General features: G+C 41.8%; 2 protein-coding genes across 4 annotated transcripts; both read right to left on the bottom strand.

Moving 5' to 3' along the window:
* Window positions 1-2,876: 2,876 nt before the first annotated feature.
* LOC124031750 (mRNA export factor) lies at window positions 2,877-7,576 on the bottom strand. Of its 3 annotated transcripts, none has more exons than XM_046343375.1 (13): window positions 7,440-7,576; window positions 6,315-6,428; window positions 6,091-6,195; window positions 5,883-5,975; window positions 5,703-5,789; window positions 5,450-5,536; window positions 4,971-5,042; window positions 4,636-4,764; window positions 4,307-4,413; window positions 4,131-4,206; window positions 3,818-4,012; window positions 3,611-3,696; window positions 2,877-3,434 (listed from the first exon to the last, which is right to left on the bottom strand). In XM_046343375.1, coding segments are annotated over exons 2-13 (1,119 nt in total). In that variant the 5' UTR covers window positions 6,396-6,428; window positions 7,440-7,576; the 3' UTR covers window positions 2,877-3,433. The 3 variants fall into 3 exon arrangements, with proteins under 3 accessions (XP_046199331.1, XP_046199330.1, XP_046199332.1); XM_046343374.1 differs by lacking the exon at window positions 7,440-7,576 and adding an exon at window positions 6,744-6,876 and having other exon boundaries at window positions 6,315-6,430; XM_046343376.1 differs by lacking the exons at window positions 2,877-3,434; window positions 7,440-7,576 and adding an exon at window positions 6,744-6,876 and having other exon boundaries at window positions 3,607-3,696; window positions 4,657-4,764; window positions 6,315-6,430.
* A 533-nt stretch (window positions 7,577-8,109) lies between these two features.
* On the bottom strand, window positions 8,110-22,649 carry LOC124031751 (eukaryotic translation initiation factor 2 subunit 2-like). The gene is made up of 9 exons (XM_046343377.1): window positions 22,505-22,649; window positions 21,837-22,026; window positions 21,485-21,585; window positions 9,507-9,639; window positions 9,182-9,282; window positions 8,864-9,012; window positions 8,651-8,707; window positions 8,449-8,534; window positions 8,110-8,285 (listed from the first exon to the last, which is right to left on the bottom strand). The coding sequence occupies exons 1-9, from the start codon at window positions 22,517-22,519 to the stop codon at window positions 8,110-8,112; spliced, it is 1,008 nt and encodes a 335-aa protein (XP_046199333.1). The 5' UTR covers window positions 22,520-22,649.
* Window positions 22,650-23,127: the final 478 nt, after the last annotated feature.

Raw genomic sequence — 23,127 nt, 5'->3', positions numbered from 1 at the left:
TTACATTCTCCTGCAAAATGTCTTGATCAACAGAAATGAATTCCCAAGTTTATGATAGCAAGCTGTCCAGGCCCTGAGGCAGCAAAGCAGTCCCAAACCATGACTCTCCCTCCACCATACTTTACAGTTGGAATGAGGTTTTAATATTGGTGTGCTGTGCACTTTTTTTTCTCCACACATAGAGTTGTGTTCCTTCCAAACAACTCAACTGTAGTTCCATCTGTCCATAGAATATTTTTGCCAGTAGAGCTGTGGAACATCCAGGTGCTCTTTTGCGAACTTCAGACGTGCAGCAATGTTTGTTTTGGACAGCAATGGGTTCTTCCGTGGTGTCCTCCCATGAACACCATTCTCATTTAGTCTTTTACGTATCTTAGACTCGTTAACAGATGTTAGCATTCTTTCTAGGATTCTTCTTAACCTCATTGAGCATTCTGCGCTGTGCTCTTGCAGTCGTCTTTGCAGGATGGCCACTCCTAGGGAGAGTAGCAACATTGCTGAACTTTCTCCATTAATAGACAATTTGTCTTACCGTGGGCTTTTAGAGATACATTCCACCTTTATACAAGTCAACAATTCTTAATCTTAGGTCTTGTGAGATCTCTTTTGTTCGAGGCATGGTTCACATCAGGCAATGCTTCTTGTGAATAGCAAACTCAAAATATGTGAGTGTTTTTTTATAGGGCAGGGCATCTCTAACCAACATCTCCAATCTCATCTCATTGATTGGGCTCCAGGTTAGCTGACTCCTGACTCCAATTAGCTTTTTGGAGAAGTCAGCCTAGGGGTTCACATACTTTTTCCATCCTACGCTGTGAATGTTTAAATTATGTATTCAATATAGACAAGAAAGATACAATAATGTGTGTTATTAGTTTAAGCACACTGTGTTTGTCCATTGTTGTGACTTAGATCAAGATCAGATCAAATTTTATTATCAAAATTTATGCAGAAATTCAGGTAATTCCAAAGGGTTCCCATACCTTTTCTTGCCACTGTAGCCATTGTTTCTTAAATAATATAACTTATAAATGCCTCATAAGCTTAGTTCAACTGACACACACCATACGAACTCAAAATGTAAGCTTGTTTTTGTCCAATGTTTGTAAACATTGTAAATGTAAACGATACTGTATAGCCTCATAACATGTTTAAATCAATCATTTTTATATCATGGATGGTCAGTCCTTGCATCCACAGCTCTGTCTATTAATCTGAAAGTGGTTGCATTTCTCCAGGCCCATCCCTCAGCTTTCTATCAAAACAGAGGTGGGGTGCCCGTTTTGTTACTGTTTCATCTGTGGATTTGCCCTTTAAACAGCTGCATATTATCACGATGTCAAAGTGTCACAAACAAAAAGGTCAACAATAGGCCTATAGCAAATGCAGCATATGTCATTCATTTTTCACTAGTAAATAGCCATTTTCAGTTCTGCTCAAAGCATGCCATTGCATGAGCGCAGCATTTATTTTTCAACTCGAATCAATGAGCCCAATCAGTCCTCCATGACAACAAAATCTTAAACAACAGAGTAGGACTGGCTAATAAGTCCTTCGTTTTTGGGGTTATGCTCAGGTAAAACAATTTGTCTAATCTATACTTCCATATTTCCAAGTCCTATTCTTGCAGCTCAAGGGGTGTAACATTTATTGGAATGACTGGAATTCTGATAGACTTTGGTTTTTAATGTAAAGATATCATTTATAACTTAATAGTATTATTGTATGTAGTAGAAGGTGATTGGTTAGAAGCCTACATAACCAACCCATGAAGGAAAATTTAACATCCATATATTGCCAGCTATGTAAACTTTAACATTGATTTATCCTGCAGTAGATGTCTTTTAATTGGTAACATACATTTTTGTCTTCTTCTAATACATTTTAAGGGGAAAGTAATCTAAAAGTAACAAGATTATGTTACTAGATTTGAGTAGTCCACAAATTACGTTTCTGATTACAATTTTGGACAGGTAAGTAGTAACGGCGACAGATTACATTTAAAAAGTAACCTACCCAACCCTGGTTCTATGCATTCCTATTTGCTTATTGTTCTAAACATTGTGCCCCATTGCACGGAGTATGTACAAGTGTAAAATAGATGAGCATGAAAAAATGTGTTGTAAAAACCAGTCAGTTTAACTTGTCTTTATTTACTAATTTATTTCATTCTTCAATGTCATTAAATTGTACAACAATGTAACAGAGCAGAAAAAAAACATGACCATGCAATCATGGTGTCAGTTACCAGGTTCCCATCCAACCCTGTTATGTGAGTAAAGTACGTTGGATAAAACATTTAATGCCAGGCCTGATGGAAACAGCAAATTTGTCGGTAAAATTTTAAATTGTCGACAAAACAATATGCTAGACGTGGCATATTTTCTTTGTAAACGTAATTATGCGAGTAATGGCGGTGGAAATGCTCTATGCGCAAATTTGGATATAATAACGAAGTAAATCTGGGAGTCATGCGATGAAATAAATTATGATAAACTTCACAGGGCGGGGAGTGCACGGTGATGAGCTTTGATGCTACTTTCCAATAAATGTTGAGGGTCTTATTCTTGTGAGATGATCTATGCTTGGCTGCCGTTTGATAAATACAAATAATCTTGCTCTTTTGACCATAATAATCTTATCGTGTAGTAGGCTAAACCCACACTATCTGCGAGCTGTTAGCTGAAGCGCACGTGCCTCATTCGCTATATAACAAACATTTTTGTGACAAAACCATCAGGGTAGCCTAGTAGTTAGAGCGTTGGACTAGTAACCGGAAGGTTGCAAGTTCAAACCCCGGAGCTGACAAGGTACAAATCTGTCGTTCTGCCCCTGAACGGCAGTTAACCCACTGTTCCTAAGCCGTCATTGAAAATAAGAATTTGTTCTTAACTGATTTGCCTGGTTAAATAAAGGTAAAATATAAAAAAATCAAGAGTTGAAAATGCAATGGAAACCCATTTCATTTGTAATTTTTATTTGGTACATGGGAATTTAACCACAAACGTTATTTGTATGTGCACTATGCCATCAAGCACATCTTTCTACCCACAACAAATCAATTGGATGGAAACATCTCTGGTGGAAAAATGCACACATTGTTTTCAGATTTTGTTTCAGCAGATTTAAGAATATTCACATGAAAAATCTGTCAGCAATTCGATGGAAACCTAGCTACTGACAATAGAAAATAAAATATCAGATATTACAAAACAATATCATCTCCTCACTCTCCAACCCCTATTTGGATGCATGTGGCTGGGACAGAGATCCAGGCCAATGCCAAGAAGATGAAAGACCTCCAGTGATTGGTCCTTTTGCAAGCAGCAGCTCCACCATTGGTGTTGGCACAGGATAGGAACAGAGTCGTGCAGGCATCACGTGTGCGTTTGACAAACCTCCATTTTGCAAACAACAGGAGAGACAGGGCACATCTAGGGACATGAGGAAATGTACAAAAGGTCATTAAGTCTGTTGCTTTCAAGTCTTTGCTTGTCCGCCAATATACATGTGGTTCTAGATTTCTTAAGCATAGAATGTCTTGTAAAGGTCACCATAGAGGTGCCCAAAGGCAATTGATGTGTTGAAAATCACAGGCAGTCTGACTCACCATTTCTTATTCCGAGGTTTCAGCTCCTCAGTAGCATTACGCAGGAAGATGTAGTTCTTTTTCTGAGGGTTGTAGTACTCATGCCCCTGAGGTTAAAACAAAATGTATCAATTGAACTTATACAAAATAATGCCTGGCCATTTTGAAGGAATAGAATGAGTCTTAAAATCAACCATTCATAACATGAGGAACGAGACTAAATGTTACCTTTGACCAGTCATAGCTAGAGGCGTAGGCAAAGATGTTGCCGTTGTTGTTGAACGAGCAAGCTGTGATTGGCTGGTCCAGCTGCTCCGAGGTCTTCAGCTTGGTGCGAGCGTCTTTATCCCAGAAGCTAAAGCGACCGTCAGACCCAACAGTCGCCAGTGTACCGTGGACAGGGTGGAAGGAGATGGCATTCACCTGTTTGATCAGAAACAGCAAGCTTTTTGCATTAAAAAACACCAACAGCTTTCACTTCCTACTGACTGTAGCCAAACTAATATGAAAGCAGGGTGGAGAGAGCACAAGCTGCACTCACAGCATAGATGTCTTGTGGTGTGGTTGTGTTGGTTCCATTCGACCTGTGGCACTTGAAGGTGAAGTTATCCTTGGCTCTACAACACACAAAAAACACTGTGGTGAGTACGGTGCCCCGGGTAATAGCTAAGGTCTTTCTCACAGTTTGTAAGGAAAAGCACGTTTTATGCCACTCACGGGTTAGGAGGGTTGATGTAGTGAATGGCGACCCGCCCTTCAATGCTCCCAAGAGCAAATCCAGCAGGCTTGTTCTGTTTGTCCTTAAAGATGGCTATGCAGCGGTGCTGATACAGGGAGACGGAAGAGGTGGTGTTAGGGTGTACACCACAGGCATTAACTACTCAATAATAGCTGATAATCAATGGAAACCGCACACTGCGAAAAGGTGAGTGTAATATGTGTGAGGCAGAAAAAGTGTAGTAGACAGTCCTGTAAATGTATTGGTCTTTTTTTATTTAACCTTTATTTATCCAGGAAGACTTATTTTAGGGAGACCTGTAAGTCACCTGGTATGTGAAACCAGTCACCTGGTGTTTGAGTGGTGAGTCTATCCTCCTGAACTCGGACGGCTGGTTCTCAAGCTGATATACAATCAAACCTCGCTCTGCCGATGCTACCACTGCCATGGGATACACCTGGAAATGACAGCAGCCAGCTCACCAATCAGCAGACAACACATGGCTCATAAAACCAGGACACAGCAGACTTTCATCTAAAAATGTTTTGAACATTTAACCGCTGAACACAATTTAAAATCACTAGTCGGTCCTCGCTATTCAGAGTTATTAGAGAAAACTTAAAGAATATTAAAGTCACTGGAGCTTTAGCACCAGGTCCTCACCACGTCTGCACAGTAGCACCTCTCCGGCAGCTGCAGGGACATCATTGGGTTGGGCGAACGGGTGTCCCAGAACTACAAGAGCAAATCAAACACAGGCGAGCAAACCATTATAGTGAGTAAGATAATGACATTATTATCCTCACAGGGACATTTTGTTTGTGGCACTGTACTTTAAAACATATCATCAAGCATACAATGGGCATAAATACAAAAACAGACAAATACAATGAGAATAGAAAAAGTGCAATTCATGGGTGTTTCATAATGATTCAACTGTACACAATATACACATCAGTACAACGTCAACATCAATGTCAACTGTAGGCCAGACCGTCATTCAGTAGCCTTACTGTCACTGGGATAAAGGACTGTTTGATTCTATTTATTTTATGCCCTGTATCACTACATAATAACTATGATATAAAACAGATAGTCATTTTGGAACAAGGATTGTTTCCAATCACAATACATTTTCTTACCTTCAGAGTTTTGTCCCAGCTGCCTGTCATGATGCAGTTGTAGTTGGGGGCTTTGATCCAGTGGACTGTTCTGATAGGAGCATCATGCTAAGAGGAAACACAAATCAATACCATTTCTAATCGGATCTAGGTTCAACATACCTTTTCATAATGTTTCCATGGGAAGCAATTCCCCCCAGTTGTACAAAGAGGCGATGAAACTACCAATTGAAAAATAACACTTAAAACAGTGTTCATAGCCTGAAATATTTACCTGTGCGATCTGTATTGCCTGGTTGCTGTTGAGATCCCACATTTTGGCAGTCTTATCACAAGATGCAGTGAAAACCTTGCTTCCATCCTGAGAGAGCAAGGGAACGAATAAGTAAAGCTTCATTCAAAGTCCTTATATGGTTCGTAAAGATATGTGATGTGATATGTGAGGGGGGCCTACTTCGCTCCAGCAGACATCAAGGACTGGACCTGTGTGCATTTGCTGGGCTTTGGGGACTGTCTGCCCATTGTCTTGTACCTCCCAACACCTCACCTGGAAAAATGTAAGAAAACACTCACGTGTTACGAAGTGAATGGTTTTAGACTCATAACAAAAAGGCATAAGTCTGAAGTGAACACTTCAAGTGGAACTTAATGACTTGACTCACATCATTGGCCCAGGACCCCCCTATCAAGAAGTTCCCTGGCATGGCAGGGGGACTAAACGCCAAGCAACTGATGCTGTCATCTGGGGGTGAGGTTACTTCCACATCCTGTGAGATCACACATCATTCAAATGTATTTATACCACTCGGAACAATTTCTAATAGTCAAATAGATTGATCATTAAGCAGGTTACTGAAAGGGAATGTTTTTTTTTTTAGCTAGTTACCTTCATTGGGTTGTGTGTGTCCGTGGTTGCAGCTCCGAATCCCCCTGCGCCAAACCCAGTGCTGGTCCCAAACAAGCTCATGACGTCGGATTGTCTTGAGCCAACACGCGGTTACTATTATGAAATGGTACATATTAGTAACCGGTAAAATAAACAGCATTACAATAATGTGAAGTTATTCGATCAACATTTACATGCATTAGTGATAGTATACATAAATGATAATAATGAAAGAGGACAGTTAGCTATTGGACTTCAGTGGCTAGCTAAATGAATGGAGGTTGCTCACAAACCATCATGTTGTTCACCTAGCTAGCAATACATCTGCACCCAAGCCTCATACCAGGCGGCACTATGATACTAAACAGCTTACTTTTATCGCAGGGAAATGCAGTAGTTTCAAATGTGTACATATCTAGTTTGTTTACCTTTTTTTTACGTTGAAAATAAGCTTGGTTAAAGAAGAAAACGCAGCGCGTTGAGCGGAATAGGAAGTGCATTCACTGCACATGCGTCGGTTATTTAGGTTGCGTTCCAGGTAGTCTTCATTGCAGCCGCGCTGTTCAGACAATCACACCTCACAATGGAAAAATGTTTACATGTAAAACGTATTTTGATCTAAAACCTAAGATTACCTAGAATTAATTTGTTCTAATTCCACCCGTTTTCATATAAAAACAAGTTTTGCTCCCTTTCAATGATAAATTGCATTATAAACATTTCTCTGGGTGTTACCTAGTCAAGAAAATCAAAAAGGCAACCGACAACATACGGTCTTAAAAAAAAGTGATGGGAGAATGTTAAATATCAGGCTAAAAAAATCAGTTTGAAAACAATTTGAAAGAGACTTTTTATATGTTTTCTGCACAAATCCGGAGTATACTTGATACCATGTGAATACCTTGTAAGATTCTTGTTTGCTATTTGAAATCGACAATCTTCTTAACACCAGGTGACCACGCAGAAGAATGTTTTTCTTAAGTGTTGGGGATCGGAAGTCAAAGTTAAAATCTTGTAATTGCCATAAAAGCGCGCACGCGCACACGCACATAATAAATAGATGTCATTGTCGTTTGTCCCACATATTCTGTAGTCTCAGTTTGAAAGTAATTAATGTACACTTACTGGAGGACACCCAGCTACTTCCACCCACTGACAGTCTGCTATGATAGTATACAGATCTCAGATAAGCCTGTAAAAGCAGTAGAGGAGGGTATACAGGATGAAACACCGACTCTCCATAACCCTTTCACAATATCCTGCTGAAACTCTACTGGCTTGAAGCAAGCACAGTTCATGCAGCTGTGGTGGATGAGTAACCAGGACTGTACAGTATGGCTCGCAGTGCAAAAGGGTACATTCATGATACTGAAACCTAGCTCTTGGAATGCATCTTTAAAATGTTTGTTTACACACCCACTATGCTTCAACCAAAGGAAAGCCAATATCAATTACTTTATCATAACAGCTTTGTCTTTATGATCCGATATGTGGGCTACATACGATTGAAGAAATGTGGGAAGAAGACACACTTGGAGGGAATAGAGAAGCTCTGAAAGAATCTGCCCTCAGCTGAGAAAAGAGAAAACTGGGTGTTTCCCTGTGAAACCTTATGCATCTGCGCACTGCTCCTTATGACCTGCAAGAACTTCGATCCTCAGAGCTTGTAGCGTTTCTCTCTCACATAATGCAGCGACAACAACAAACCCTCTCAGACTCCAAACAAAAGTCCAGTTATCAAGAGGATCCAAAGCTCCGGCGGGTCAGACAGGGAGAAGCCAGGGTTGGGTTGGCCTTAGTTGGCTTTGGCACGGAGCTGTGCCCTCTTGCCCGTGACTGCCTGGAAGCCAGTCTTGATGCTGGCCACGGAGCAGCGCGAGTGGCAGGTCTCACACTGGAGGAAGTAGAGACGGGTGTCCTTTTGTAGGATGGTGTCAGGGGAGCGACACGTGTGACACGTCACATATTCCTCTGCAAGTCAAACACAAAGCCAAGATGAGGCACGCAAATATGTCTATAGTAGCTACAAGTGAAGGATAACTAAATGATATGCCTCTACAACTATTCTTTACATATTTTGCTCTAGGTCACCAGTATACCAATGTAATATGGATTCCTGTATATTCCTACGTACTAATATATCTTCTCAAGACATTTTCAATCTGTTTCTGTTGAAATCTTCCTTTGATCACAAGCTGATTATTTCCATCTATGGAGCCACTGCAAAGAAAATAAATGTAATAGTCATTCATAAAAACAGAACTTAATAACAGATGTGTGGATATGAAGATTTCTACTGCGAAATCTGCAATAACCATAATACTAGGCCACTTTACCTTGTCCCCAGCTCAGCCAATAAAAATGCCAGAAGATGTTTTGGCTGACGATGCAACCTACAGAGAACAATAATTGACAGTTAAATGCAGTCAAATGTACTACTAGAAACACTTCCACACTTCAATCATCATATACTGTAGCTCTCCTGTGGGAAGTAGAAACTCAAGTCCCTAAAGTCTGTAGAATGTATGAAGTAGACGTGTTTGACTCACAGTTTACAGATATCAGTGAAGTTGACAAACGAGGTCTTCTTGGTGCCCACTCGGACCACCTGAGGGGGCTTCATAATAAACTTTCTCTTCTCTCCGGCCACCATGTCAGGGTTCTTCTCCCGCATGATGTTGAAGACACGGTTCAGCAGCTGAGGAGGACATCACAAATATGATCATCAGACTTTCTCAAACTGGCGCAACTAGAATTGAAGGCACCAACAGCCTGAGGCTGGGGCATGCCTTTGAATCAATATAACCAAATGCCCTTTGCAATATTATTTAAAATAATCTGAACTGAATTAAAATAAATAGGCCTACCTCATCATATGTGTAGTCTCTGTCTGTCCCTAACCACGCCGGACCAGACTGGGAGCTGAATGAGATGCCATCATTTTTTCCCCCCTCATCGTCCTCGAGGCCTCAAGCAAAAACACCACATGGTCATGTTTTAACGGATACAATTACACTCATTGCAAGGAAAGTAGAAGACAGATATCAGCATTCAATAATAATAATAATAATAATATCAATAATAGATTTCATTTGCATAGCGCATTTCATTACCCAAGAATCTCAACAGCGCTCAAGACAATGTCAGTCACTTAAGTGGATAATTACTACAAGGTCAAATGCCATCCCATACCATCGTCCTTCTCAAGTATCTCTCCTTCCTCCTGGAAGTCAACCTTCTTGGACTTTTTTTTCTTTGCTGGCAACTGAAGATCCAAGTCGTCCTCTTCCGCTGCCTTGCTCTGCTCTTCTTCAATTTTCAGCTCCTGTTTTTAATAGATTCGGAGAACCTGTCAGCAAAACGTAATTAGACGTGACAAGACTAGGGTTGCAAAGGGTTGGAAACTTTCAGGCAAATTTCCAGAATTTTCCCGGAAAGATTCCAAGGGTAGTTAGCCTGGGAATTTTGCTTAAATTCATTAAAAATGTTGCTGATAACAGTGAAGCTTTTTTGTGGGATACACATAAGGCAATTCTAGGTTTTGTGGGATATTTTGGTTAAACTATCGCCAATTCAATGGAATTGCAACCCTCTGCATGCACAGCGCATTCTTCCATCACATGTATAGCTGATTCTCAAGATCTTATACACTAATGAGATATTGAGCCAAGGACTACATGCTTTCTGGTAAGTTTTGATTACAATACTGGGTGGGATGAATATATTTTATATGACATACATTATTGTTTGTTAACTAGTAAATAGTAGCCTACAGCAAAGTGTGTTTAAATCATTTCTAACTTGTTAACAATTTCTGCTAGTTAGTTCTTTCTACCATGTGGGTTTTAGCTTGCTTGAGCCTGCTAACTGAGTGTTAATTCACCTGTTTCCATACACATTTCATTTTAAACCATTTATCTTACAAATCCGTTTTTTAATCCAACTGCTTCACTATTTATCTGTACATGGAATTGTATTTATTGTTTTTTTTCATCTTCACAGGAAAATGCCATGGGCACTATCTGATGTGGGAGACATTTCACTGCAGCTAAAGTAAACTCAGCAAAAAAAGAAATATCCTCTCACTGTCAACTGTGTTTATTTTCAGCAAACTTAACATGTGTAAATATTTGTATGAACATAACAGGATTCAACAACTGAGACATAAACTGAACAAGTTCCACAGACATGTGGCTAACATAAATGGAATAATGTGTCCCTGAACAAAGGGGGGGGGCTCAAAATCAAAAGTATGTGGTGTGATGTGGCCACCAGCTGCATTAAGTACTACAGTGCATCTCCTCCTCATGGACTGCACCAGATTTACCAGTTCTTGCTGTGAGATGTTACCTGTACATTTCTGAGGGGAATGGCCCTAGCCCTCACCATCCGATCCAACAGGTCCCAGACGTGCTCAATGGGATTGAGATCTGGGCTTTTCGCTGGCCATGGCAGAACACTGACATTCCTGTCTTGCAGGAAATCATGCACAGAACGAGCAGTATGGCTGGTGGCATTGTCATGCTGGAGGGTCATGTCAGAATGAGCTTGCAGAAAGGGTACCACATGAGGGAGAAGGATGTCTTGACTGTAACGCACAGCTGAACAAGCTCAGTCCAATGATGCTGTGACGGACCCTCCACCTCCAAATCGATCCCTCTCCAGAGTACAGGCCTCGGTATAATGCTCATTCCTTCAACAATAAACGTGAATTCGACCATCACCCCTGGTGAGACAAAACCGCGACTTGTCAGTGAAGAGCACTTTTTGCCAGTCCTGTCTGGTCCAGCGACGGTGGGTTTGTGCCCATAGGAACCCTTGTTGCCGGTGATGTCTTGTGAGGACCAGTCTGAGCACTGATGGAGGGATTGTGCCTTCCTGGTGTAACTTGGGCAGTTGTTGTTGCCATCCTGTACCTGTCCCGCAGGTGTGATGTTCGGATGTACTGATCCTGTGCAGGTGTTGTTACACGTGGTCTGCCACTGCGAGGACGTTCAGCTGTCCGTCCTGTCTCCCTGTAGCACTGTCTTAGGTGTCTCACAGTACGGACATTGCAATTTACTCACAGTACGGACATCTGCAGTCCTCATGCCTCCTTGCAGCATGCCTAAGGCACATTCACGCAGATGAGCAGGGACCCTGGGCATCTTTCTTTTGTTTTTTTTCAGAGTCAGTAGAAAGGCCTCTTTAGTGTCCTAAGCTTTCATAACTGTGAGCTTAATTGCCTACCGTCTGTAAGCTGCTAGTGTCTTAATAACCGTTCCACAGGTGCATGTTCATTAATTGTTTCTGGGTCATTGAACAAGCATGGGAACCAGTGTTTAAACCCTTTGCAATGAAGATCTGTGAAGTTATTTGGATTTTTTCGAATTATCATTGAAACAAAGGGTCCGGAGTTTAGAAGGAAAAGCTGTGTACATTTGCAAATACTGTGCCAAATCATTTGTGAAGAATGCAACAAAGATGCAGAATCATCTGGGCAAGTGCATACAATTCTACAAGAGAGCCAAGGAAATGGTTAGGTACATGAAGGGTTATCCAGTTATAGCAGCAATCTACCTCACCACATTGAAGCTGCCCAGCAACACCCATTGGGGTGGTGTTGCATCATGTTTGACAGTCTCCTGGAGGTGGAGGAGTCTCTCCAAGAAATGGCCATATCACAGTCTGCCGATATGGACAGCCCCATCAAGAGGGTCCTCCTGGATGATGTATTTTGGGAGAGAGTGGTAAGCAGCCTGAAACTCCTGAAACCTATAGCAGTAGCCATTGCACGGATCGGGGGAGACAATGCCATCCTGTCTGATGTTCAGACTCTGCTAAGATAAGAAATCTGTACTGCCCTACCCACTTCGCTGTTGCTCCAAAAGAAACAGCAGTTCTGAAATACATAAAAAGCGCGAAGACTTCTGCTTCAAGCCCATACACGCCACAGCATACATGTTGGACTCCAAGTATGCTGGCAAGAGCATCCTGTCTGGTGTAGAGATCAACAAGGCCTATGGTGTCATCACTACCGTGTCTTGCCACCTTGGCCTGGATGAGAGTAACGTTCTTGGCAGTCTGGCAAAGTATACTTCCAAGCAAGGTCTTTGGGATGGAGATGCAATATGGCAGTCATGCCAACATACAGTGCCTTGCAAAAGTATTCATCCCCCTTGGCGTTGTCCCTATTTTGTTGCATTACAACCTGTAATTTAAATGGATTTTTAATTGGATTTCATGAAATGGATACACACAAAATAGTCCAAATTGGTGAAGTGAAATTTAAAAATGCACTTGTTTCAAAATTTCTCAAAAACAAAAAACCTCAAACCGGTGCGTGCATATGCCCCTAAATAAGATCTGGTGCAACCAATTACCTTCAGAAGTCACATAATTAGTTAAATAAAGTCCACCTATGTGCTATCTAAGTGTCACATGATCTAAGTATATATTGTCATGTTTGTCATTCATTGTCATGTCTTGTCCCTGTGCTCCCCATGCTATTCGTTTCCCTCTGCTGGTCTTGTTTGGTTCTATCCTTCTCTCTCCCCCTCCCTCTCTCACTCTCTCGCTCTCTCTTCTCTCTGTCGTTCCGTTCCTGCTCCCAGCTGTTCCTATTCCCTAATCATCATTTAGTCTTTCCACACCTGTTCCCGATCCTTTCCCCTGATTAGACTCCCTATTTATTCCTTTGTGATCGGTTCCTTGTTTTGTATTCCATGCTGTAATTGCGTTTCGCCCTGTCCTGTCGTGTTTTTTGCCGTGATTGTGTATCACCCTGTCCTGTCGTGTTTTGTGCCTTCTTCAGACGCTGCGTGTGAGCAGGTGTCTCAGTTGACTACGGCCTGCGCCTACCCGAAGCGACCTGCAGTCTGTGGCCGCTTCTCCAGTTGTTTTCCCCTCTACTATCTAGAGGATTTCAGTTATTCGGTTTTGAGCATTAATAAACTCTGTTTCTGTTAAGTCGCGTTTGGGTCCTCCTTCACCTGCATAACATATATACACCTGTTCTGAAAGGCCCCAGAGTCTGCAACCCCACTAAACAAGGGGCACCACCAAGCAAGCGGCACCATGAAGATCAAGGAGCTCTCCAAATAGGTCAGGAACAAAGCTGTGGAGAAGTACAGATCAGGGAGGAACTTTGAACATCCCACGGAGCACCATTAAATCCATTATTAAAAAATGGAAAGAATATGGCACCACAACAAACCTGCCAAGAGAAGGCTGCCCAACAAAACTCACAGACCAGGCAAGGAGGGCATTAATCAGAGAGGCAACAATGAGACCAAAGATAACCCTGAAGGAGCTGCAAAGCTCCACTGCGGAGATTGGAGTATATGACCATAGGACCAATCTAAGCCATTGCTTAAAGAAAAAAATAAGCAAACACGCTTGGTGTTCGCCAAAAGGCATGTGGGAGACTCCCCAAACATATGGAAGAAGGTACTCTGGTCAGATGAGACCAAAATTGTGCTTTTTGGCCATCAAGGAAAAAGCTATGTCTGACGCAAACCCAACACCTCACCCCGAGAACACCATCCCCACAGTGAAGCATGGTGGTGGCAGCATGATGCTGTCAGGATGTTTTTCATTGTCAGGGACTGGGAAACTGGTCAGAATTGAAGGAATGATGGATGGAGCTAAATACAGGGAAATTCTTGATTCTTGAATGATACAAACCCCCCAAAAATCCATTTTAATTCCAGGTTGTAAGGCAACAAAATAGGAAAAATGCCTAGGGGGATGAATACCGGCGCCGACAGAGATGGCCGCCTCGCTTCGCGTTCCTAGGAAACTATGCATTTTTTTTTTTACGTGTTATTTCTTACATTAGTACCCCAGGTCATCTCAGGTTTCATTATATACAGTCGAGAAGAACTACTGAATATAAGATCAGCGTCAACTCACCATCAGTACGACCAAGAATATGTTTTTCACGACGCAGATCCTGTGTTCTGCCTTTCAAACAGGACAACGGAATGGATCCCATGCAGCGACCCAAAAAAACGACTCCGAAAAAGAGGGAAACGAGGCGGACTTCTGGTCAGACTCCGGAGAGGGGCACATCGTGCACCACTCGTTAGCATTCTTCTCGCCAATGTCCAGTCTCTTGACAACAAGGTGATGAAATCCGAGCAAGGGTAGCATTCCAGAGGGACATCAGAGACTGGAACGTTCTTTGCTTCACGGAAATATGGCTCACTGGAGAGACACTATCCGAGGCGGTGCAGCCAGTGGGTTTCTCCACGCATCGCGCCGACAGAAACAAACATCTTTCTGGTATGAAGAGGGGCGGGGGCGTATGCCTTATGGCTAATGAGACATGGTATGATAAAAGAAACATACAGGACCTCAAATCCTTCTGTTCACCTGATTTAGAATTCCTCACAATCAAATGAGACCGCATTATCTACCAAGAGAATTCTCTTCGATAATAATCACAGCCATATATACCCCCCCCCCCAAGCAGACACATCGATGGCTCTGAACGAACTTTATTTGACTCTTTGCAAACTGGAATCCATTTATCCGGAGGCTGCATTCATTGTAGCTGGGGATTTTAACAAGGCTAATCTGAAAACAAGACTCCCTAAATTTTATCAGCATATTGCGCAACCAGGGGTGGAAAAACCTTGGATCAATGTTACTCTGCGACTTCCGTGACGCATATAAGGCCCTGCCCCGCCCCCCTTTCGGAAAAGCTGACCACGACTCCATTTTGTTGATCCCTGCCTACAGACAGAAACTAAAACAAGAGGCTCCCACGCTGAGGTCTGTCCAACGCTGGTCCGACCAAGCTGACTCCACACTCCAAGACGGCTTCCATCACGTGGACTGGGATATGTTTCGTATTGCGTCAGATAACAATATTGACGAATACGCTGATTCGGTGTGCGAGTTCATTAGAACGTGCGTTGAAGATGTCATTCCCATAGCAACGATTAAAACATTCCCTAACCAGAAACCGTGGATTGATGACAGCATTCGCGTGAAACTGAAAACGCAAACCACTGCTTTTAATCAGGGAAAGGTGACTGGTAACATGACCGAATACAAACAGTGCAGCTATTCCCTCCGCAAGGCTATCAAACAAGCTAAGCGTCAGTACAGAGACAAAGTAGAATCTCAATTCAACGGCTCAGACACAAGAGGCATGTGGCAGGGTCTACAGTCAATCACGGACTACAAGAAGAAATCCAGCCCAGTCACGGACCAGAATGTCTTGCTCCCAGACAGACTAAATAACTTTTTTGCCCGCTTTGAGGACAATACAGTGCCACTGACATGGCCTGCAACGAAAACATGTGGACTCTCCTTCACTGCAGCCGAGGTGAGTAAGACATTTAAACGTGTTAACCCTCGCAAGGCTGCAGGCCCAGACGGCATCCCCAGCCGCGCCCTCAGAGCATGCGCAGACCAGCTGGCCGGGTGTGTTTACGGACATATTCAATCAATCCCTATACCAGTCTGCTGTTCCCACATGCTTCAAGAGGGCCACCATTGTTCCTGTTCCCAAGAAAGCTAAGGTAACTGAGCTAAACGACTACCGCCCCGTAGCACTCACTTCAGTCACCATGAAGTGCTTTGAGAGACTAGTCAAGGACCATATCACCTCCACCCTATCTGACACCCTAGACCCACTCCAATTTGCTTACCGCCCAAATAGGTCCACAGACGATGCAATCTCAACCACACTGCACACTGCCCTAACCCATCTGGACAAGAGGAATACCTGTGTGAGAATGCTGTTCATCGACTACAGCTCGGCATTCAACACCATAGTACCCTCCAAGCCCCGCCCTGTGCAACTGGGTACTGGACTTCCTGACGGGCCGTCCCCAGGTGGTGAGGGTAGGCAACAACATCTCCTCCCCGCTGATTCTCAACACTGGGGCCCCACAAGGGTGCGTTCTGAGCCCACTCCTGTACTCCCTGTTCACCCACGACTGCGTGTCCACGCACGCCTCCAACTCAATCATCAAGTTTGCGGACGACACAACAGTGGTAGGCTTGATTACCAACAACGACGAGACGGCCTACAGGGAGGAGGTGAGGGCCCTCGGAGTGTGGTGTCAGGAAAATAACCTCACACTCAACGTCAACAAAACTAAGGAGATGATTGTGGACTTCAGGAAACAGCAGAGGGAACACCCCCCTATCCACATTGATGGAACAGTAGTGGAGAGGGTAGCAAGATTTAAGTTCCTCGGCATACACATCACAGACAAACTGAATTGGTCCACTCACACAGACAGCATCGTGAAGAAGGCGCAGCAGCGCCTCTTCAACCTCAGGAGGCTGAAGAAATTCGGCTTGTCACCAAAAGCACTCACAAACTTCTACAGATGCACAATCCAGAGAATCCTGGTGGGCTGTATCACCGCCTGGTACGGCAACTGCTCCGCCCTCAACCGTAAGGCTCTCCAGAGGGTAGTGAGGTCTGCACAACGCATCACCGGGGGCAAACTACCTGCCCTCCAGGACACCTACACCACCCGATGTTACAGGAAGGCCATAAAGATCATCAAGGACATCAACCACCCGAGCCACTGCCTGTTCACCCCGCTATCATCCAGAAGGCAAGGTCAGTACAGGTACATCAAAGCTGGGACCGAGAGACTGAAAAACAGCTTCTATCTCAAAGCCATCAGACTGCTAATTGTAATGTTACAGTACTGTTACTAATTGTACTGTTACTAATTGTAATGTTACGGTACTGTTACTAATTGTACTGTTACTAATTGTAATGTTACGGTACTGTTACTAATTGTACTGTTACTAATTGTAATGTTACGGTACTGTTACTAATTGTACTGTTACTAATTGTACTGTTACTAATTGTAATGTTACAGTACTGTTACTAATTGTGCTGTTACTAATTGTACTGTTACTAATTGTAATGTTATGGTGTACTGTTACTAATTGTAATGTTACGGTGTACTGTTACTAATTGTAATGTTACGGTACTGTTACTAATTGTACTGTTACTAATTGTACTGTTACGGTACTTCTACAAGACTGTGCCGGTGCTCAAGAAGCAGAACATTTGAGGTGCCAATACTCTGTACGGGACAGTACCAGTCCAATTGGACCGCTGGGGGTGTTCATTTCATTCGTTCAAGTCATTAATTAAAAAAAAAATCAAATCAACCCAACATCATCATCACCATTTAAAGGATAAGTATTTGTAAATTTGTAAGTCGCTCTGGATAAGAGCGTCTGCTAAATGACTTAAATGTAAATGTTAAATGATTGAGTGGCTGCTGCCAACACACTGACACTGACTCAACTCCAGCCACTTTAATAATGGGAATTGATGGGAAATGATGTAAATATATCACTAGCCACTTTAAACAATGCTACCTTATATAATGTTACTTACCCTACATTATTCATCTCATATGCATACGTATATACTGTACTCTATATCATCGACTGCATCCTTATGTAATACATGTATCACTAGCCACTTTAACTATGCCACTTTGTTTACATACTCATCTCATATGTATATACTCTACTCGATACCATCTACTGTATCTTGCCTATGCTGCTCTGTACCATCACTCATTCATATATCCTTATGTACATATTCTTTATCCCCTTACACTGTGTATAAGACAGTAGTTTTGGAATTGTTAGTTAGATTACTTGTTGGTTATTACTGCATTGTCGGAAGTAGAAGCACAAGCATTTCGCTACGCTCGCATTAACATCTGCTAACCATGTGTATGTGACAAATACAATTTGATTTGATTTGATACTTTCGCAAGCAACTGTATCTCATCAGCCACCTGGTGGAAGGGACTTTGTGGATCTGAGGCTCTTTCCCCTGTTGCCATCACCATCCTCCAAATCCCACCAACATCAGCCACTTCAGAGCGCAACTGGTCCTTGTTTGGGAACACACACCAAAGCACACAACAGGCTGACCAATACAAGGGTTGACAAATTGGTGGCCACCCGGGCAAATTTGAGGCTTTTTGAGCCTGACAACGAGCCATCCTCAATAAGGTTGGAAAGTGACAGTGAAGATGAGGCCTCAGACTCTGATGTTCAAGAGGTGGACATTGAGGAGGTCCAGGGAGAAGACATGGAAGCCTGAGGGGAAGACAACCAAATCTTTAGTTTCTACACTATCATTTTACAGATGTTTGTTGAAAACATTTTTGGGAGATGTGATGGATCATTGGGGATCATTCAATATTCCCTTTCTTTTGTTGTTCAGTGAAATCATCCCATTTGAAGAGTAAACTCATTTAATTAAAGTTAAATTCGTAAATAAATAGTTTTTATTTTATTTCTATTGGAAGGATTTAATCAATTAAGCAATTATTTATACTTATGATAAGTTCAAATGTTTATGTTTCTGTCTCCATATAATATGGTAAATATATCCAATGCAAAAAAACATCTATATTTAAATGGTATTAATATTCATTTGCATATATTTCCCTTAATTCCTATATATTCCCGTTAATTCCCACGGAACGTTTCCACCTCTGAATATTCCCCAAAAAGTGCAACCCTAGACAAGTCTCAGCTCAAAGTAGAGATTCAGAAATAAATGTGCCGCAACAAAGCCTTGGAAATAAACACAAGGCAGTTAACTTCGATATCACGTCAATATGGCTCCCATAGACATGGCTCCACTCCAGGTACACACACAGCATAAATGACAGTGCATTCGGAAAGTATTCAGACCCCTTGACTTTGTCCACATTTTGTTACGTTACAGCCTTATTCTAAAATGTATTAAATTGTTTTTTCCCCCCCCTCATCAATCTACACACAATACCCCATAATGAAAAAGAAAAAAAAATATATATATATTTTTTTGGAATGTATAATTTAAAAAAAAATAATATTTACATTTACATTTAAGTCATTTAGCAGACGCTCTTATCCAGAGCGACTTACAAATTTACAAATACTTATCCCTTAAATGGTGATGATGATGTTGGGTTGATTTGATTTTTTTTTTTTAATTAATGACTTGAACGAATGAAATGAACACCCCCAGCGGTCCAATTGGACTGGTACTGTCCCGTACAGAGTATTGGCACCTCAAATGTTCTGCTTCTTGAGCACCGGCACAGTCTTGTAGAAGTACCGTAACAGTACAATTAGTAACAGTACAATTAGTAACAGTACCGTAACATTACAATTAGTAACAGTACACAGTAACATTACAATTAGTAACAGTACACCATAACATTAGAATTAGTAACAGTACAATTAGTAACAGCACAATTAGTAACAGTACTGTAACATTACAATTAGTAACAGTACCGTAACATTACAATTAGTAACAGTACAATTAGTAACAGTACAATTAGTAACAGTACCGTAACATTACAATTAGTAACAGTACACCATAACATTACAATTAGTAACAGTACACCATAACATTACAATTAGTAACATTACAATTAGTAACAGTACACCGTAACATTACAATTAGTAACAGTACACCATAACATTACAATTAGTAACATTACAATTAGTAACAGTACACCGTAACATTACAATTAGTAACAGTACACCGTAACATTACAATTAGTAACAGTACAATTAGTAACATTACAATTAGTAACATTACAATTAGTAACAGTACACCATAACATTACAATTAGTAACAGTACACCATAACATTACAATTAGTAACATTACAATTAGTAACATTACAATTAGTAACAGTACACCGTAACATTACAATTAGTAACAGTACACCGTAACATTACAATTAGTAACAGTACACCATAACATTACAATTAGTAACAGTACACCGTAACATTACAATTAGTAACATTACAATTAGTAACAACAGGCTCGTATGATGCTACAAGCTTGGTACACATGTATTTGGGGAGTTTCTCCTATTCTTCTCTGCAGATCCTCTCAAGCTCTGTCAGGTTGGATGGGGAGCATCGCTGCATAGCTATTTTCAGGTCTCTCCAGAGATGTCCGATGGGTTCAAGTCCGGGCTCTGGCTGTGCCACTCAAGGACATTTAGACTTGTCCTAAAGCCACTCCTGAGTTGTCTTGGCTGTCTGCTTTAGGGTCATTTTCTTGTTGGAATGTGAACCTTTGCCTCAGTCTGAGGTCCTGAGTGCTCTGGAGCAGGTTTTCATCAAGGATCTCTCTGTACCTTGCTCCGTTCATCTTTCCCTCAATCCTGACTAGTCTCCCAGTCCCTGCCGCAGAAAAACATTCCCACAGCATGATGCTGCCACTACCATGCTTCACCATAGTGATGGTGCCAGGTTTCCTCCAGATGTGACGCTTGGCATTCAGGCCAAAGAGTTCAATCTTGGTTTCATTAGACCAGAAAATCTTGTTTCTCATGGACTCATCAGAGTCCTTTAGGTCCTTTTGGCAAACTCCAAGCGGGCTGTCATGTGACTTTTACTGAGGAGTAGCTTCCGTCTGGCCACTACCATAAAGGCCTGATTGGTGGAGTGCTGCAGAGATGGTTGTTCTTCTGGAATGTTCTCCCATCTCCACAGAGGAACTCTGGAGCGCAATCAGAGTGACCATCGGGTTCTTGGTCATCTCCCTGACCAAGGCCCTTCTCCCCCGATTGCTCAGTTTAGTTGGACAGCCAGCTCTAGGAAGAGTTTTGGTGGTTCCAAACTTATTTTATTAAAGAATTATGGAGGTGTTCTTGGGGACCTTCAATGCAGCAGAAATGTTTTGGTACCCTTCCCCTGATCTGTGCCTTGACACAATCCTGTCTCGGAGCTCTCCAGACAATTCCTTTGACCTCATGGCTTGGTTTTTGCTCTGACATGCCATGTCAACTATGGGACCTTATATAGACAGGTGTGTGCCTTTCCAAATCATGTCCAATCAATTGGATTTACCACAGGTGGACTCCAATTAAGTTGTAGAAAGATCTCAAGGAAGATCAATGAAAACAGGATGCGCCAAAGCTCAATATCGAGTCTCATAGCATAGGGTCTGAATACTTGTGTAAATAAGGTATTTCTATTTTATTTTATTCGAGACATATTCAAACATTTCTTAAAACCTGTTTTCGCTTTGTCATTATGGGGTATTGTTTGTAGATTGATGAGGGAAAAAAAATATTTCATCCATTTTCAGTATGGCTGTAATGTAAACAAAATGTGGAATAAAGGATGGGGTCTGAATACTTTCCGAATGCACAGTATATATCATACCTGTATCCCCTCCTCAATGTCATTATCAAACCCTTTCTTGGGCTTCTTCTTCTTTTTCTTCTGGTTGAAAAAGTTCAGGTCATCAAGATCGTCGGATTGCTCTAAAGATTTGAACAAACACTTCTGATACTGGTCTCACTTGAGTTACTCTTCCGTTCCAGTCATGACAGATTAGTGGTCTAGAAGAGCAGAAGGTCACTACTGGGACATTACCTTTCCTCTGTTCCTTGTTTCCTCTCCTCACTTCCATCTGACAACATGTTGTGTAGGAAGTGAGTCAAGGATGGAAGGAGAGGACCAAAGAATTCGAGGAAAGACCTTTGAGATCTTTGTCAGGTGTGAGCCTTCCTACCTTTCTTCCTTCCCTCGTCCTGGTCCAGGTCCAGGTCGAACTCTCTGTCCTCCCCACCGTCAGGTTCCACCTCCTTGGCCTCTACCTGCTGTGTGTCCTCTGCCACTCCGTCTCCACCTTCTTCTTCCAGCATGAAAGGCTTCTTCTTCTTCTTCTTCTTCTTCTTGGTCATGTTGGGGTCGAATATCATCTGATGGGAGAATTAGACCGTGATGATTAGCTTAGACCCCGTGTGATTGAAGAAAAATAGCTGTTTGTTGATACATTACATTATATTTCCAGTCTAAGACTAGTTCTGGTACAATGTGTACAAACATTGACATACACACACAGCTAACACAAGTTTCCCAAGCCTAAATAAATGGTTAGCTTTAATAACTACAGGAATAGACTTGCAGCTAGCTACCTAGCATAGCTGACATTCGGTCACTAAATTGAGTATGTGATTAATTGTTTTATTAGTTAGTTAGCCCACTAGCCAAGCGCTCAACATGCGTGAGTGGTCTGCTGTCTGATATACTGGTGGGAAAGACTTGTACTGTAGGCTGAGGCCAAAGTCATTCAACAACGATCGCCACTAACGTTAACGTAACTAACTGGCTTATCTTCTTCTACTCGACCAATACTGATAATAGTATATACACCATGATAAAAAAGTGATTACTTACTTCGTCTCCTGACATGTTTGCGGAAAGAACAAGAACGATCTAGGAAGTTTTTTTTTTATCCCAAGACCAGTCTCACTTCAATTCGCCGACACTTCTTGCATCAGCGGTAAATTGTCAATGCGCAATCGTGGACTAACGTAATGAGGTCGATATTCAGGGTTGCCAGGTCCTGTTTAGATATCTTGTCGAATGATCATCGAAATAACCCATTCAAAACGCCTGAAAACTTGCCAACAATTTTTTTTACACAGCAAGTGCTGATATGCCACATTTATACAATAAATCCTTTCCCATAACGTTATCGAGCCAATAAAGAAGCAATATCAACATAACTTAATCAACGTAACAACGCTAGAATCAAAATGAGTTTTTCATCAAAATAATAATTACAGCTATGATTATAAAGGAAGTTGAATATGTCTCAAGATAAAAGATCATTCACCCTTATTAAACTCGCCAGATAATTTTCCATCAATTGATGTCGATTTAACCCGTGTGACTGCTATGATTAAGCAATATGGCACAAGGGGGTATGGTATATAGCCAATATACTACAGCTAATGGCTGTTCTTAAGGATGAGGCAAAGGGATACAGCCATTAGCCGTGGTATTGTGGCAAATAC

The sequence above is a fragment of the Oncorhynchus gorbuscha genome, linkage group LG03 (genome assembly GCF_021184085.1).
Source record: "Oncorhynchus gorbuscha isolate QuinsamMale2020 ecotype Even-year linkage group LG03, OgorEven_v1.0, whole genome shotgun sequence".
NCBI classification, from domain to species: domain Eukaryota; kingdom Metazoa; phylum Chordata; class Actinopteri; order Salmoniformes; family Salmonidae; genus Oncorhynchus; species Oncorhynchus gorbuscha.
The sequence above is the reverse complement of the archived record's forward strand: the minus strand, read 5'-3'. Positions and strand labels throughout refer to the sequence as shown.